The sequence below is a fragment of the Hemiscyllium ocellatum genome, chromosome 9, assembly GCF_020745735.1.
Source record: "Hemiscyllium ocellatum isolate sHemOce1 chromosome 9, sHemOce1.pat.X.cur, whole genome shotgun sequence".
Taxonomy (NCBI): Eukaryota; Metazoa; Chordata; class Chondrichthyes; order Orectolobiformes; family Hemiscylliidae; genus Hemiscyllium; species Hemiscyllium ocellatum.
In genome coordinates, this window is record NC_083409.1 from 90903342 (window position 1) to 90918912 (window position 15571).

At 40.8% G+C, this 15571-nt stretch overlaps 1 protein-coding gene across 3 annotated transcripts in view; it reads right to left on the bottom strand.

Annotated features, from left to right (window-relative positions):
* The window catches only part of LOC132818816 (putative ferric-chelate reductase 1), a 61911-nt gene that overhangs the window by 32172 nt on the left and 14168 nt on the right, over window positions 1-15571 (bottom strand). For all 3 annotated transcript variants that reach the window (XM_060829917.1, XM_060829919.1, XM_060829918.1), the window contains exons 3-8: window positions 12417-12571; window positions 8156-8244; window positions 5181-5310; window positions 3805-3990; window positions 2643-2744; window positions 1331-1472 (exon numbers count right to left, since the gene is read on the bottom strand). In XM_060829917.1, the coding sequence (XP_060685900.1) occupies window positions 1331-1472; window positions 2643-2744; window positions 3805-3990; window positions 5181-5310; window positions 8156-8244; window positions 12417-12571 (804 nt within the window). The remainder of the gene's footprint in view (window positions 1-1330; window positions 1473-2642; window positions 2745-3804; window positions 3991-5180; window positions 5311-8155; window positions 8245-12416; window positions 12572-15571) is intronic.

A 15571-nucleotide genomic window follows, 5' to 3' on the forward strand; every position in this document is an offset into this window, starting at 1 on the left:
ATGTAATTGACCCAATCATACTGCATTGTTATGCTGTCCTCTTCCTTCCACTCAAGTTGAATAACCTTAAGCAAAAGAATTCACAAAAGCATAGATAGACCAGTCGTTAGCTAACAGATTAAAAATATGCATATTAATATTGAGCACTGTAGTGAAGGGAGGTGTTTGCCATTGATATCAAAGAAGCTCGTTCAGGGAAATTGATTGATATCTGTTGAGTGGATTTTGCCTTTCATTATAGTAGATTGAATCAAATGTTAATTCAAAAAGAGATCCAGGTATCTAGCAACAGTGACGACAGCCTGTCACATTAATGCCCTCTCACAGATAGAAAGATGGAAAACAAAATGCTCTGAATTTTTCTTCTTTATTTAAAATTTGACAGTGTGAAGTAAATGAACAGTTATAGAAAGAACAAGCTATAGAATGAACATAGAAGTTGAAGTCTCAGAAATTTGAAAAAGCAAGAAGTGGATATAAAATGGAAATTCTCTGGGCCAGAGACATTTCTCAGCAGTATTTACGAATTTACTAAGCTGTCCAAAACCCATGGTTTTTCAAACAAGATTGTAAAAAAAGTTATGATTTGGAGATGCCAGTGCTGGACTGGCGTGTACAAAGTTAAAAATCACACAACACCAGATTATGGTCCAACAGGTTTAATTGGAAGCACTAGCTTTCGGAGCGCTGCTCCTTCATCAGGATGAAGGAGCGGCACTCCGAAAGCTGGTGCTGCCAATTAAACCTGTTGGATTATAACCTGGTGTTGTGTGATTTTTAAACTTTGTAAAAAATTTAGTTCTTATCAGTTCAAAGAATTATATTTGACTTGCAGTTTGCTGGGTTTCAATAGCACATCCAATAGAATGCATTGAATCCATCACAACAATTTCTGAACTCTCACGCTTAACTGCGTGTCGGCAAATTCCAGAAGTTTCTGTCAGTTTCAGAGGAGTTACTTCAACAAATGCACATAGTTTTGTCGTCATTCCTAATGAGCTGATACACCAGGCACCAAACATTTAACATGTGGTTTCCATACATGCGTCAAAACAAATGCACATAGTAGGTCAAGTTAAACTGAAAGATTAATAGTTTCTTTCTACTGAGGAAAAAAAATCAAACCTAAATAAATCCAAACCAAACAAAAATAAACAGAGCTGCGGATGATAAGACCGCTGAGGAGTGCCTTGAAGTAAATGAAAGAGTTTTGAGTTTTAACTCAAATACTTATCTAATCTTTAAAAAGAACATAATGCATTGGATGCTGCATTGAAAACAAAAGACATGAAACAGAATTGTTTACTTGGACTCTCATTACAGTACTTACCACGAGCTGAAGGCCCATACGCAAAGAATAGGTAGTACTGATTATTGGCAGCTCTTTGTACTGTTGATATGTTGTTTCTTGTGACAAACGTGCACTGAATGATTCCATTTTCATTAGCAACAGTCATATTGTCCACTTCGCCCTGTATATGAATAATCCATTGGCATCTTAATGGTAATGAACAAACATTATGGGCACAATTTTCACCATCATATAGAGGCAAGTGCATGTGAAGTGTCATGCCACCAGTGAGCATACAGTCATAGAGTCATAGAGATGTACAGCATGGAAACAGACCCTTCGGCGCAACTCGTCCATGCCGACCAGACATCCCAACCCAAACTAGTCCCACCTGCCAGCACCCAGCCCATATCCCTCCAAACCCTTGCTAACACCATCCCACTCCAAGCCATTTTTCCCAGTGATGGAATTAGAAATGAGAGGCTACCACAGATCTACAATCAGTGGTAAATAATTAAGGTAAATAAATGGTCTATTAAAGTCAATTGTCAGAGGCCACACAGCACCAGGACCTCCATTGATAGCGTGAAGTAGTGGCCTGGTAGCAGTAGCCTTTTTCAAATTTCAGTTTTAAAAGTAATTGAGACAATGTTACAAGATGGTGGTGCCCTCTCACACCTGCAATGATTTTTCATGATTTCAGTGAAATATCATTCTTCTTGCCCTCAAACTTTGAGCGTCCTTTGGAAGACAAGCACACACTGTGGGTATGAAGCAGCCATTTCAGGGAAATCGCTGCTGTGTAATAATATTGCATAACGTGCAGTTCAGGAACCCATTTCAACATCAGGGCACTTGATCTGATGAAGTGTCTAGTGTAAATTGTACTTCATGCTGCATGTTAATCCAGATGTTAACAATGCATTCGAGAATTCAGGTTTCAGCGCAGTCCCTGATTTGGGACTCAAAGACCACACATTGAAGCCAAAGAGTGAAACCGTTTTCACTAGGCTCTACTGAAGTATATAATGATGCACAATGATGCCATGCATACAATCTATTTAGAGTCAGAGTCATAGAGATGTGCAGCATGGTATCAGACCCTTCAGTCCAGCTCGTCCATGCCGACCAGATATCTCAACCATTTGCCAGCACTTAGCCCATATCCCACTAAGCCCTTCCTATTCACATATCCATCCACACACACCACTCTGTGTGAAAAAGTTGCCTCTTACCTCTCTTTTATATCTTTCCCCTCTCACCCTAAAGCTATGCCCTCCAGTTCTGGACTTCCCCACCCCAGGGAAAAGACTTTGTCTATTTAATTTGAGTACAAGTTAAAGCTTGTTACCAGTGGTTCTATGCGAGGACGCACTCTTCCTGTGGAATAGGCACGCTGTACTTGTATATTCCCAGAGACATCCATACCACAAATGTAGATATCATCATTTCCCTAGGTTTAAAAACGGAAGAGTAGACAAAATGACAGGATACTTCACACAAAAGAACCTTTATGGAAATTGTCAGGCATGTCATTTTAAGTCATTCAAATATATTATTTTGGTGTTAAATGCACTTGCATAATTGGGAATTTAGTTTATATCAGGCAGCAACCTTGAATTAAGTGAGAAACACATTCATTCTGAAAGATATATGATATTCTATGGATATTAAAAGAGAACATTGCAGGAATACTTTAAACATTAAAATGAAATAATGTTACCTTTTATTATCTCTCTATCACTTCCTGCACCCCCAGCTCCCAACTCCTAATCTAAGTTAGCTGAAGAGAGAAGAAAAATTATCTAACCATTTGGGGGAAATGACTTGCAGCCACACTGATGTTTCAACTCAACTGGAAGATCTGCTATCCTGTATTGTTGGTCACATGAAGTAATTTTTTTACTTTTTTCTAATATAATTTGGGGGACATCTCTGTCAGGTATCACAATACTAACTGCATCAAACTACATAGTTCTACCAACCTGAAATATGACTCTTTGACCAAAAATGACTACTTCCTAGACTTGTGTCAAATATTTTCTATCTTAAATACGAATGTAAGAAATAGGAGTAGGGGTAATCCACCGGGCCCATCAGGCCTGCTCTGCTATTCAATAAGATTGTGGCTGATCTTTTTGTGTACTCAGCCCCAATTGCCCATCCGCTCACCATAACCCTTAATTTTTTTTTTACTGTTCAAAAATATATCTATCTTTGCCTTAGAAACATTCAAGGAGATAGCCTCAATTACTCACTGGGCAGGGGTCTCCACAGATTCACAACCCTTAGGATGAAGATGTTCTTCAACTCAGTTCTAAATCCACTGTCCCTTATTTTACGGCTACGCCCCCTCATTCTAGTTTCACCCACCAATGGAAACAACCTCCCTGCTTCTATCTTATCTGTTCCCTTCATAATTGTACATGTTTCTATATGAATTCCCCCCCCCCCCATTGTTCTAAATTCCAATGAATTCTTCCAAATTCAAATCTTCTTCCAAGATTTCTTACCATTAGCTGGTCATCTGAAAAACCAATCGAGATATAGCCAGTTGACCTTCCACTCATTTCAAATTGCAAGCCTTGGCTACCCTTTGGAGTGGATGACATAAAGAAACAGTTTGGATCACTGGCTGGATTGCACTGTGCAGGGTTACTGAAGCAAAATTTGGTGCTGCCACATCCATTACTAGAGATCTGGGTTTAAACAGAAAGAAGGTGGTGGTAAATGATATAGTTTTTACAATATGCACTAGACATCATGCTCTATTCCCTGGCATTAGAATAATTGCTTGCTGACAAGCTGTTTTGGAGTGTTCATTTATTGACACGCGGGTCCCAAAAATCTATTTTAAACCTACGTATTTTGATGTGTAGATGGGTCAAGAAAGGGGTGAAATCAAAATTACTGTATATGGCAAATCAGAGAAAATTACAAGACAAAGGAAAACGGAGAACAAATTTAGTTTCAATCTATAGAAATGTGAAGTTTGTACAGTCAGTAAATGATAATATCCGTAACACAGAAGTAAAAGAGCAGAGAAATTTGGACTTGCGGAAACAAGATGTTGGAATGCCATGTTGGAATGAAAAGATGATAAAATGCCAGTGGAGATTGTGTGGACACTGGCTGCCCTCAGACTTACTTCAGTTCCCTTACAGAATAGAGATGATTGGATATCTCTTGTCAATCACAATTACAGAAAGGAAGCAGGATTCTTTTTTTTCTATCAAAATTTGTATGCAACTATCCCCGACACCCACAGAATTTTGCTCGAGAAACTATCCTCCCTTTATCAGGGATGTAGAATTTGTTTAAATAGATTCTGTAGACTGTTAGCTTTAGTATGTTGTTTAAATAAACTCTGTGCAGTAAAACAGCTTCCAGTGAGTTTTGCCACAAGTATGAGAAAGAGGATTGGGTGGTGATGGCATTGAATATGAGCTTCCTACACCACTGAAGGCTTTGAGAAGGCACATAATGATAGAATGTTCCATTGGCTAACAAAGTACATAGAGATAGGATGTGCAAGGAGTTACATTGACTCAGAATTATTGTTAGGACAAATAGGAAAAGTTTGAAGTCATTTTACAGAGTGTTATTTGGATGTTTAGCTATGAAAATAATGACCACTGTTTGGAAAGGAATTCAGAAAGTAGGTTTGTCAATTTGTGTATAAGATAACAAAATAGGTTACACAAATCAGCAGATACACAAGCCAAATATGATCCTTCATGAATCCAGTTGTACAGTTCAATCACCTTGGTCCCTTACTGGTGAATGTTTCAGCAGTGGCTACTAAGAAGAATACATGGCAGTTCATACGCATTAAACGATCATGACTTATCGAATCTGTATTTACATCAAAGTTTGAGGTTATACTGACCCCCTGAGATAGAGTGATGGTGTTCAGAGGAGTGGTCATAGTAGAAGGAGGCACATTGCTGCCAGATCTTTCAATGGTCTCACTTCTGACATTCATCCAAAATGTTGAAAATGATTGCACAAAAGTGGCTCTAAAATACAAAAGGTGTTATGAATGATTAAAAACAAACATTGTTCCTATAACCAGAGTGAGGATTGGAAATGTTGTAACCCGCCAGTTAAAGATACACTCCAAATTAAGGCTTTATCACTGGTCTTAGCAATGGCATTTTTTAAAATGATTGGCTCAGTTTATATTTCTCTTTTTAAAAAGGAGGCAATAGCTAGGATCCTGTGGAGTTTGCATTTTCAGTTTCAGTATGGGAGTAGCCAGCCAGATATATTACAGACAGATTAGCCTCAAATCCATTTACATAAAGGTTCCCAATCTTTCTGCTTTGAACACGAGTCTATCAGAATTGGTAATGGGTCTCCAGAGGGTTGCTACTGAATATTTGTGATGTGTAGTTAAAAGCTACTACTAGCTGTATATAGGAGAAAGTGAGGTCTGCAGATGCTGGAGTATCAGAGCTGAAAATGTGTTGCTGGAAAAGCGCAGCAGGTCAGGCAGCATCCAAGGAACAGGAAATTCGACGTTTCGGGCATAAGCCCTTCATCAGGATTGGGGGCTTATACCTGAAATGTCGAATTTCCTGTTCCTTGGATGCTGCCTGACCTGCTGCGCTTTTCCAGCAACACATTTTCAGCACTAGCTGTATATAATCAACCTAAACTGTTAGAATCTTGCCAGAAGGAAGGAGATAAGTTTAAAGGAAATGTGAGAGGTCAGCTTTTTTTTTAAAAAAGAGGGTGAGAATTGCCTGGAATGGGCTGTTAGAGGAGTTGTAGAGGCAGATACAATACAAATGTCTAAGAGGCATTTTGACTGATATATGAATAGGCAGGGAATGGAGGCAGATGGACTACACAGAAGCAAGTGTTTTAGTTTAGACAGGCATCTTGTGTTGGCACAGTCTTGGTGGGCTCAGGGGCCTATTTCTGTGCTGTACTGTTCATTGAAGAAGAAATCAGGCTGTGTTATTGTTTATGAGTGTGGATTAGGGTCAGAGTAATAGGTCAGGGGAGGAACAAGAGCTGCGGGGAGAGAAACAGAAACTAGCAAGGGAGCAAACAGAGGGGGAGACAGGAAAACAGAAAAAGTGGGAAAGTAGAGAAAAAAGGCAGAAACAAACTAAGGAGCAAGGGAGAGGTACACAAACCCAAACAGGGGAATATAAGACAGGAAGGAAAAAAATGGGGAGGGACAGGCACGTATTGACACAAATTTGGGAAGATGAGAGAGAGAGAGAAAAGAAAACAATAAAGAAGACAGAAAGGCAACAAGAGATTGAGGTTGTGAATCTCAAAGAAACACAAATGAGAGAGGAAAAGGAAGAGATTGGGAGAAAAGTCTCAGAAATGGATAGTGTGAGAGGGAGTTTGTCGTGTCTGCGATGTGCAGTGTTGTGCATTTTTATTGCTAGGGGACATGCAGCTTTGGGGAGAGAGACAGAAAAAAAAACTAGCCAGAATGGTTCTCTGGAAATCGAACCTTATCTCCTTGAAGTTGGAATTCAGCTGATTGAATTAAGTTTGGTTTAGGTTTTATTTCGTATCATTAAAACATTTTAATTGCATGCAAACTTTAGATTCTTGCATCGGCAATTTTGCTGAATCACTGGGGTACTTGCCTGGTGTATCCCATTACTGTCAAAACATCATAGAAATAGTTTTTATAAATGGTGAAATATTTGTATTTTGCATTCTTCTTATGGTTTAGAAATTATCAACTTGCTATAAAAACAATGAACACTCTTCTCAATTAGCAAGGAGACAATGAGTTCTGCAGATGCTGAAGATCAGAGTTGAGAGTGTGTTGCTGGAAAAGCACAGCAGGTCAGGCAGCATCCAAGCAGCAGGAAAATCGATGTTTCGAGCTGGAGCCCTTCATCAGGAACTTTGGTTTTCCTGCTCTTCGGATGCTACCTGACCTGCTGTGCTTTTCCAGCAACACACTCTCACCACTTAATTAGCACACGAATCAGCAGCAAGAGCTAAGAATAAGAAACAGAGAGAATAGAAGGATGGAGAGCTTTTTAAAAGGGTCTGTACTCTTCCCCGACACTCTCTCTCTCTTTCTCCTGATCTCCACTGCTACTGTCTCTAATCAGTTCCTCAATCATTGCTCCCACCACTACCACTCTGCCTCCTTTTCTCATCCTCTGTTGTTGCTGTCGCTGATCAGGTTTGTGTCCTTCTCCTGTACCTACCTGTCTCTCAACAGCTTGCTGAGGTTTGCTTTTGCAAAGTCTTAGTTGTGTTCTAGACTCTTCATTCAAATACACACACAATGTGTTTGTCAATCTGGAGAGAGATTTCAGCAGGACATTCATTTTGGAAAGGAGAAGAAAACTTATTGGGTGGGAGAAACTGATCTGCTGGAGTTCACCGTCAGATCATGAGTGTGATTGTCAGAAGTTGTCAGAATGGGCGGCACGGTGGCACAGTGGGGGCGGCACGGTAGCACAGTGGTTAGCAGTGCTGCTTCACAGCGCCAGGGACCTGGGTTCAATTCCCACCTCAGGCGACTGACTGTGTGGAGTTTGCATGTTCTCCCCGTGTCTGCGTGGGTTTCCTCCGGGTGCTCCGGTTTCCTCCCACAGTCCAAAGATGTGCGGGTCAGGTGAATTGGCCATGCTAAATTGCCCGTAGTGTTAGGTAAGGGGTGTATGTAGGGGTATGGGTGGGCTGCGCTTCGGCGGGTCGGTGTGGACTTGTTGGGCCGAAGGGCCTGTTTCCACACTGTAAGTAATCTAATCTAAAAAAGTTGTGAAAGAGGCTGGTCAGGGTGCATGGGGAGAGGTGGTGGTTATTGTGTGGTGAAAATGAAAGATAGCAAATGTAAAAGACAATGATATCATTTACAAAACAAAGTACCTGAATTGAATGTTCCCTGTATCCGATGCAATCCAATTGACAATGATCTCTATTTTATTACTTGCGGACCTGTGACTTACAGCAGAGCTCTGTGAAGAAAGGTTTGTACACAAGTCCATGAATACCAACCATACAAACAGAAATAGGGCATTTAGTATTGTTTCCTCCATCAATCACAACAAAATTATGGTGTCTGCAGCATAACTCTTCCATCTGTCTTGGTCCCATATCCCTTGTTATCTTAAATTAACCAAACATTTTCTCACATGTCAAGTTGATATTGGATGTTGCAACATTTACTGTTGGCAAAACAAGTCTTTAAGACTTCAAACCTATTATGTGTCACAGTGTTTCCACACATCATTCTTGAAAGACCTTGCTGTAAGGTTTAGAATGAGCCTCCCAATCCTTGACTCCTGACCTCAGTGGAAAAGGATTCTCTCCATCCACGGTTATTTCATCTTAATATCTGGAAAATTTGGATCAATTCACCCTCTAATCTTCTAAATCTCAGGTGGCATGACCCTCGTTGGAATAATTTATCCTTATAATTTGACCTTTGAATCCTGGCAATGAGGTTTTGCTGTTGCTGTCGGTGGTTCAAGTTGGAAAATCTCTCAGCTGATAGCCAAGTGCTCAGATGGAGGGATCTCTAATACGGTGTGACAGGTACAGGGTACAAGTGGGCCTAAAACCCCTGGAAGAGGAGCTGAAGTGCCCACAAAAATGTCTCAGTGTAAAGGCAGGCTGGGTAAAGGGATTAAATAAAAGCAAAATTCTGCAGATGCTGGAAATATGAAACAAACACACACGGAAAAGATGCTGGAGAATCTCAGTAGGTCTGGCAGCATCAACGATTCATATCAGACTCAAACACTAACTCTCTCTTTTCAGGGATGCTGCTAAATCTGCTGAGTTTCTCCAGCAATCTGTGTGCTTGGTTAAAAGGCTTCTCTCGATTCTGATTTCACTCCAGTTATACTCTGACATTTAAGGCCCTCCAGCCGTCACCCCTGACACCATGCCTCCCTCCCACTCACACATTCCTCATTCCAATTCTTGTGTCGCCTAACACATGACTCCCTGTAGTCCCCACACAAACTCATGTTCCCACTGACTCCTCGTAGACTTCATGCCAACCCATTACTCCATGCAACCTACCCAAGGTCCTATTTCCTCCATTTCAACTTACCCAGTCTCCATCACATGCAGGATCCATTTTGCAAAGAAACAAAATAATACTCTAAACATTAAATGTGGCCTTCATTATATGAAATAAACAGTCATTCTTGAAGTCATTCCTGATGAAGGGCTTGTGCCCGAAACGTCGAATTTCCTATTCCTTGGATGCTGCCTGACCTGCTGTGCTTTAACCAGCAACACATTTTCAACAGTCATTCTTGAAGCTCATTTAAATATTTAAAATCTCAAGTGGCTAATCACTAAGGAAAAGAAGTAAACATTTGTTCACATCACAAAGGCAACTAAACTTTTAATTAATAGCCCTATTAGACTGTCAGTGAAATCGTAAACTCAGAGCTCCTGTTTAGATGAACGTAACTTTTATAATTAGCCAGTCATTCATAAGCAACCAATAGACAATGCCAACAAACAATTAATCAAATGGCTGAGCTGGACAGTCAGCTTTATAATTCTTTCCACAGACATGTTTAAATAACTAGAGATTTTTAAAAGACCTTTAAATTATGACATTTTAACTGACCTATCAATCTCCTATCAGCCCTATCAAGTACATTTACTCTGCTCCATAAATTTGTGACCCCAATACCGTGGGTAAAGTTCCTTGTAACAACCAAAATGAGGTTTGTCTGAGCTCAGCACTAAGTTCAAATGACCTTGCTGATTTTTAGTTTCTCTTATGTGTAAATGACACTTCCGCTTTCCCTTACAAAATTGGGATCTGTAGGGAATTAAGAGGGAACTTGGGTCCCAAATACCAGTTTTGAAATTCCAGCGGGTCCTTTCAACCCCGCAAAAATCTGGACCGAGGTCTGGACTTGTCTTGTGACTTCTTCTGAGTCTACTCTACATTCTCTCTAAGACCTATATATCTTTCCAAAAGTGTGCTCCAAAGCGCTGCTCACGGTACTTCAGGTGTGCTCTAACCTTAGCTTTTTTATGGTTGCAGTACAACTTCTACCTTTTGCATTGAGAATCTCCGCATACAAACATCAGAATTCTTCTTGATTGTTCTCCACTAATTTAAAGATCTATGTATCAGAATCCCATAGCCTCTTGGGATTTTAATTGCTTCAGTTTTTCACTGTTTAGAAAATGCATAGTTCTGTTTGTTTTAGATCCGATGTGGGAGACCTGACATTTGTTACTGTTTTGATCATTCATTCAATGTGTTAATTTTTTCTTTAAGTGCTGTGCTTCTCTCTACGTTGCTCACAAAATTTGTCTTTGTGTGAATTGTGAATAGTTGAAGCTTCATTTAAATCCTTGCAGTACACAACTAGCCACATGCTGTCAATTAGATTACCTGACCATTATTCCCTACCCTCTGTCTCTCTGCCCAGCCAATTTCACAATTAATAATTTGCCCCCTTTCCATAACTTGAACTTCAGATTAGCTATCATTATACCATCACTACAATGGTTTCAACCCCTTGTTTAGTCAGATGATAGTATTCTTGTTACACACACACAGTGCCAAAACAAGGGACTCATCCTTACAACGGACTCTCTTGCTCAGAGAGTCTGCCTTTCAAAGGTTACAATCATATTTTTATACTGAAATCCACATCAATCATATATCGGTTCCTTCTTATTGACCAATTACATATTGCCTTGGCAATACAATAGACCAATCATATTCTGCTTTGGTTACGTCTTAAGATAAGGTCTTTTGCCTTAGACTCTTGCCCCAGAGGTTAAACGTGGTTCACAGCTTCCTCTTTGCTTAAAATGAAGCAAATTGTGGTTTGCTACATCTTTATCTGCTCAACACCTAGCTTTTCAATGAGACAATTCGTGGTCAGTGCTGCTTCACACATATTTGTTTTAACCCTGTCTGTCTTGTTTAAATTGTTTTTGTTTTATTTTAATCCCTTCCATACCCTCCACTCACTACAGCCTTGGTGATGGCTGCATTACTGGAGGAGAACCCCATTTCCACCCTCAGAGGGAGGACATGCAAGGACACCTGATCCTTCTCTGGTTATTTGCCCTCTCCTTATACACTTGCCTTGTCCTGTAAAGGAAAGGAAAGTGGTATTGAGTGGGGTGCAATCCACACGGGCGATGTGGTTGGAGAATAGTGAGTTGTGTAAGGTGGGAGATTGGGCTGTGAGTTTTGGCACAATGTTATGCGATTGAGGATGAAGTGAAGCACATGCATATTATGAATTATGATAGTAATTGTTGGTGTTTGGTGTACAGCATACTGCAGTGTGTGAGGCTAGTGGTGCAGCTCCTGAGATCTGGTATTTGGAGATACATTTCATGCAGATAATTATTCTAAGGTCATTAGACTTTTTGCAGCAGTACACTTAGATTCTCAAGATGTGATGACGGCATTGACCACTATGATTTTCTGGTCCAATTCTCTGTTCATCTGAAAGGCGTCCCAATTCCCTGTGGATACAGAATTTCACTTTCTGTCTACCTCTTTCACTAAGGCACCTAATGCAGATACCCTTTTTCCCAGTAACTGATTTAATTGCTTCTATTCTCATTCTCCTCCCTAACCAGTTTCACTATTTGCTCCGGCATAAAATTTGTACTCTGCCCACATTGGAAGCGATGGCGGTAGTTTCAAAAAAAAACAAGAGTATCTTATAATTCAAAAGTATCTAGTAGTGCAAGTACCTAAGTGCAGTATTGTGTTAGAAATAAATCTGACTGTTCTTCACTGCTGGAAGACACGGACTAGAAAAAAGGGTGACATGGTGGCTCAGTGGTTAGCATGCTGCTTCACAGTGCCAGGGACCCAAGTAAGACCCCACCCTGACATTACTGTCTGTGTAGAGTTTGCACAATCTCCCTGTGTCTGTGTGCTCTGGCTTCCTCCCGCAGTTCAAAGATCTGTAGGTTAAGTGGATTGGCTGTGTTAAATTGCCCCATAGTATCCAGGGGTGTGCAGGCTAGGAGAATTAGACATGGGAAATGCATGGAAGGCGTGAGTCTGGATGGAATGCTCTTTGGAGGGTCACTCTGAGCTAAATAGCCAGCTTCTGCACTGGAGGGATTTTTCATTCCATTGTCATCACTCGATTTGTAATTTCTAACAACTTACTCTGTAGGTTGTGCCATCAATCGGGCAGTCAAGGAGTTGAGCATCTTCAGGACTTTGAGTGAAGGTGCCAAGTGGTGTTTGTGATGAAGAGCCAGCTGCTCGAGCCTCCAGCAGAAATCCTTTGAAGATGGTCCCTGGATTGCTCCGCAGCGTCACTTCAAACATGCCAATTTAAGAAAGAGTTTATTTCAAATAAAATACCTCAAACATTTAAAGCAGTTAATATGCAGTTGCAAGAATCATAACTTAGTAAAAGACACGCACAAATAAATTTCCTAATAAATTTCACAAAAGGCTGTCTTAAACCATGAATATACAAATTACAAACTACCAAGGGTTTTCAAAAGTTAAAACAAAAGACAGTCTATTATAAAGCAGCTGTTAAGTGGAATCATCACTGAATTGGGATCATTGGCATTATCACTGGCAGTTTGGTATTTATCTGTGCCAAATTTACATAAGAGCAAAGCTGCAACAGATTTTACAAAAAAAAAGCACCTTTTGTTGAATGTTTACTCAATATTTTTTCTTATTTGTGGGATGTAAGCATCGCTATTGGTACTTATTGTCAATGAGCCACCGATAACTGAGTGGTTGCTAGACCGTTTCAGAAGGCAGTTATGAGTCAAACACATGACAGTGGGTCTGAAGCCACACTTGGGCCAGATGGTTACGAGCAATAGATTTGCTTCCATGAAAGGCAGCAATGAACTGAATCGAATTTTAAGTGATCTGTGATAACTATTATTATTGAGACTATTTTTTTCTTAATTGCTAACTAATTAACTGAAGTTAAATTCTTCCAATTAATGTGGTGGGATTTGAACAACTTGGCAGAGTATTCATAGTTAAGGGTTGAGATGGAGAGGAATTTGTTAAGTGTGGACAAGAAAATTTTCTGATTCAGTATGTGGATGTACCTGATCAGAAAGGCGGCCTTTGTGTGGAGCCACAGAAAATGGGAGAGATACTAATGAGTATTTTGCATCAGTATTTACTGTGGAAAAGGACATGGAAGATATAGAATGTAGAGAAATAGATGATGGCACCTTGCAAAATGTCCAGATTACAAAGGAGGAAATGCTGGATGTCTTGAAACGCATAAAGGTGGATAAATCCCCAGGATCTGATCAGGTGCTCACTAGAATTCTGTGGGAAGCTAGAGAAGTGATTGCTGGGCCTTTTGAGATATTTGTATCATTGATAGTCACAGGTGAGGTGCCAGAAGACTGGAGGTTGGCTAACATGGTGCCACTGTTCAAGAATGGTGGTAAGGACAAACCAGAGAACTATAGAGCCTGACATCGGTGGTGGGCAAGTTGTTGGAGGGGATCCTGAGGGACAGGATGTACGTGTATTTGGAAGGGCAAGGACTGATTAGGGATAGTCAACATGACTTTGTACATGAGAAATCACGTCTCACAAACTTGATTGAGTTTTTTGAAGTAACAAAGAGGATTGATGAGGGAAGCGTGGTAGATGTGATTTATATGGACTTCAGTAAGGCATTCAACAAGGTTCCCCATGGGAGACTGATTAGTAAGGTTAGATCTCACAGAATACAGGGAGAACAAACCATTTGGATACAGAACTGGCTCAAAGGTAGAAGAGAGAGGGCGGTGGTGGAGGGTTGTTTTTCAGACTGGAGACCTGTGACTAGTGGAGTGCCACAAGGATCAGTGCTGAGTCCTCTACTTTTCATCGTTTATATAAATGATTTGGATGTGAGCTTAAGAGGTACAGTTACTAAGTTTGCAGATGACACCAAAATTAGAGGTGTAGTAGTCAGCTAAGAGGGTTACAATAGACAAAAGGTGCAGGATTAGGCCATTCTGCCCTTCGAGCCTGCACCACCATTCAATATGATCATGGCTGATCATCCTTAATCAGTATCCTGTTCCTGCCTTATCTCCATAACTCTTGATTCCACTATCCTTGAGAGCTCTATCCAACTCTTTCTTAAATGAATCCAGAGACTGGGCCTCCACTCCCCTCTGGGGCAGAGCATTCCACACAACCACCACTCTCTGGGTGAAGAAGTTTCTCCTCATCTTTGTCCTAAATGGTCTACCCTGTATTTTTAAGCTGTATCCTCTGGTTCGGCACTCACCCATCAGCGGAAAATTGTTTCCTGCCTCCAGAGTGTCCAATCCTTTAATAATCTTATATGTCTCAATCAGATCCCCTCTCAGTCTTCTAAACTCAAGGATATACAAGCCCAGTCGCTCCAATCTTTCAGCGTAAGGTAGTACCCGCCATTCCAGGAACTGACCTCGTGAACCTATGCTGCACTCCCTCAATCGCCAGAATGTCTTTCCTCAAATTTGGAGACCAGAACTGCACACAGTACTCCAAGTGTGGTCTCACCAGGGCCCTGTACAGCTGCAGAAGAACCTCTTTGCTTCTATACTCAATCCCTCTTGTTATGAAGGCCAGCATGCTATTAGCCTTCTTCACTACCTGCTGTGCCTGCATGCTTAGATTACCTCAGATTACAACAGGATCTTGACCAGATGGGCCAATGGGCTGAGAAGTGGCACATGGAATTTAATTCAGATAAATGCGAGGCGCTGCATTTTGGTAAAGCAAATCTTAGCAGGACTTATACACTTAATGGTAAGATCCTAGGGAGTGTTGCTGAATAAAGAGACCTTGGAGTGCAGGTTCATAGTTCCATGAAAGTAGAGTCACAGGTAGATAGGCTAGTGAAAAAGGCATTTGATATGCTTTCCTTTATTGGTCAGAGCATTGAGTACAGGAGTTGGAAGGTCATGTTACGGCTGTACACGACATTGGTTAGGCCACAGTTGGAATATTGCATGCAATTCTGGTCTCCTTCCTATCGGAAAGATGTTGTGAAACTTGAAAGGGTTCAGAAAAGATTTACAAGGATGTTGCCAGGGTTGGAGGAGTTGAGCTATAGGGAGAGGCTGAACAGGCTGGGGCTGTTTTCCCTGGAGCATCAGAGGCTGAGGGGTGATCTTATAGAGGTTTACAAAATCATGAGGGGCATGGATAGGATAAATAGACAAAGTCTTTTCCCTGGGGTGGGGGTCCAGAACTAGAGAGCATAGGTTTAGGGTGAGAGAAGAAAGATATAAAAGAGACCTAAGGGGCAACCTTTTCACCCAGAGGGTGGTGCGTGTATGGAATGA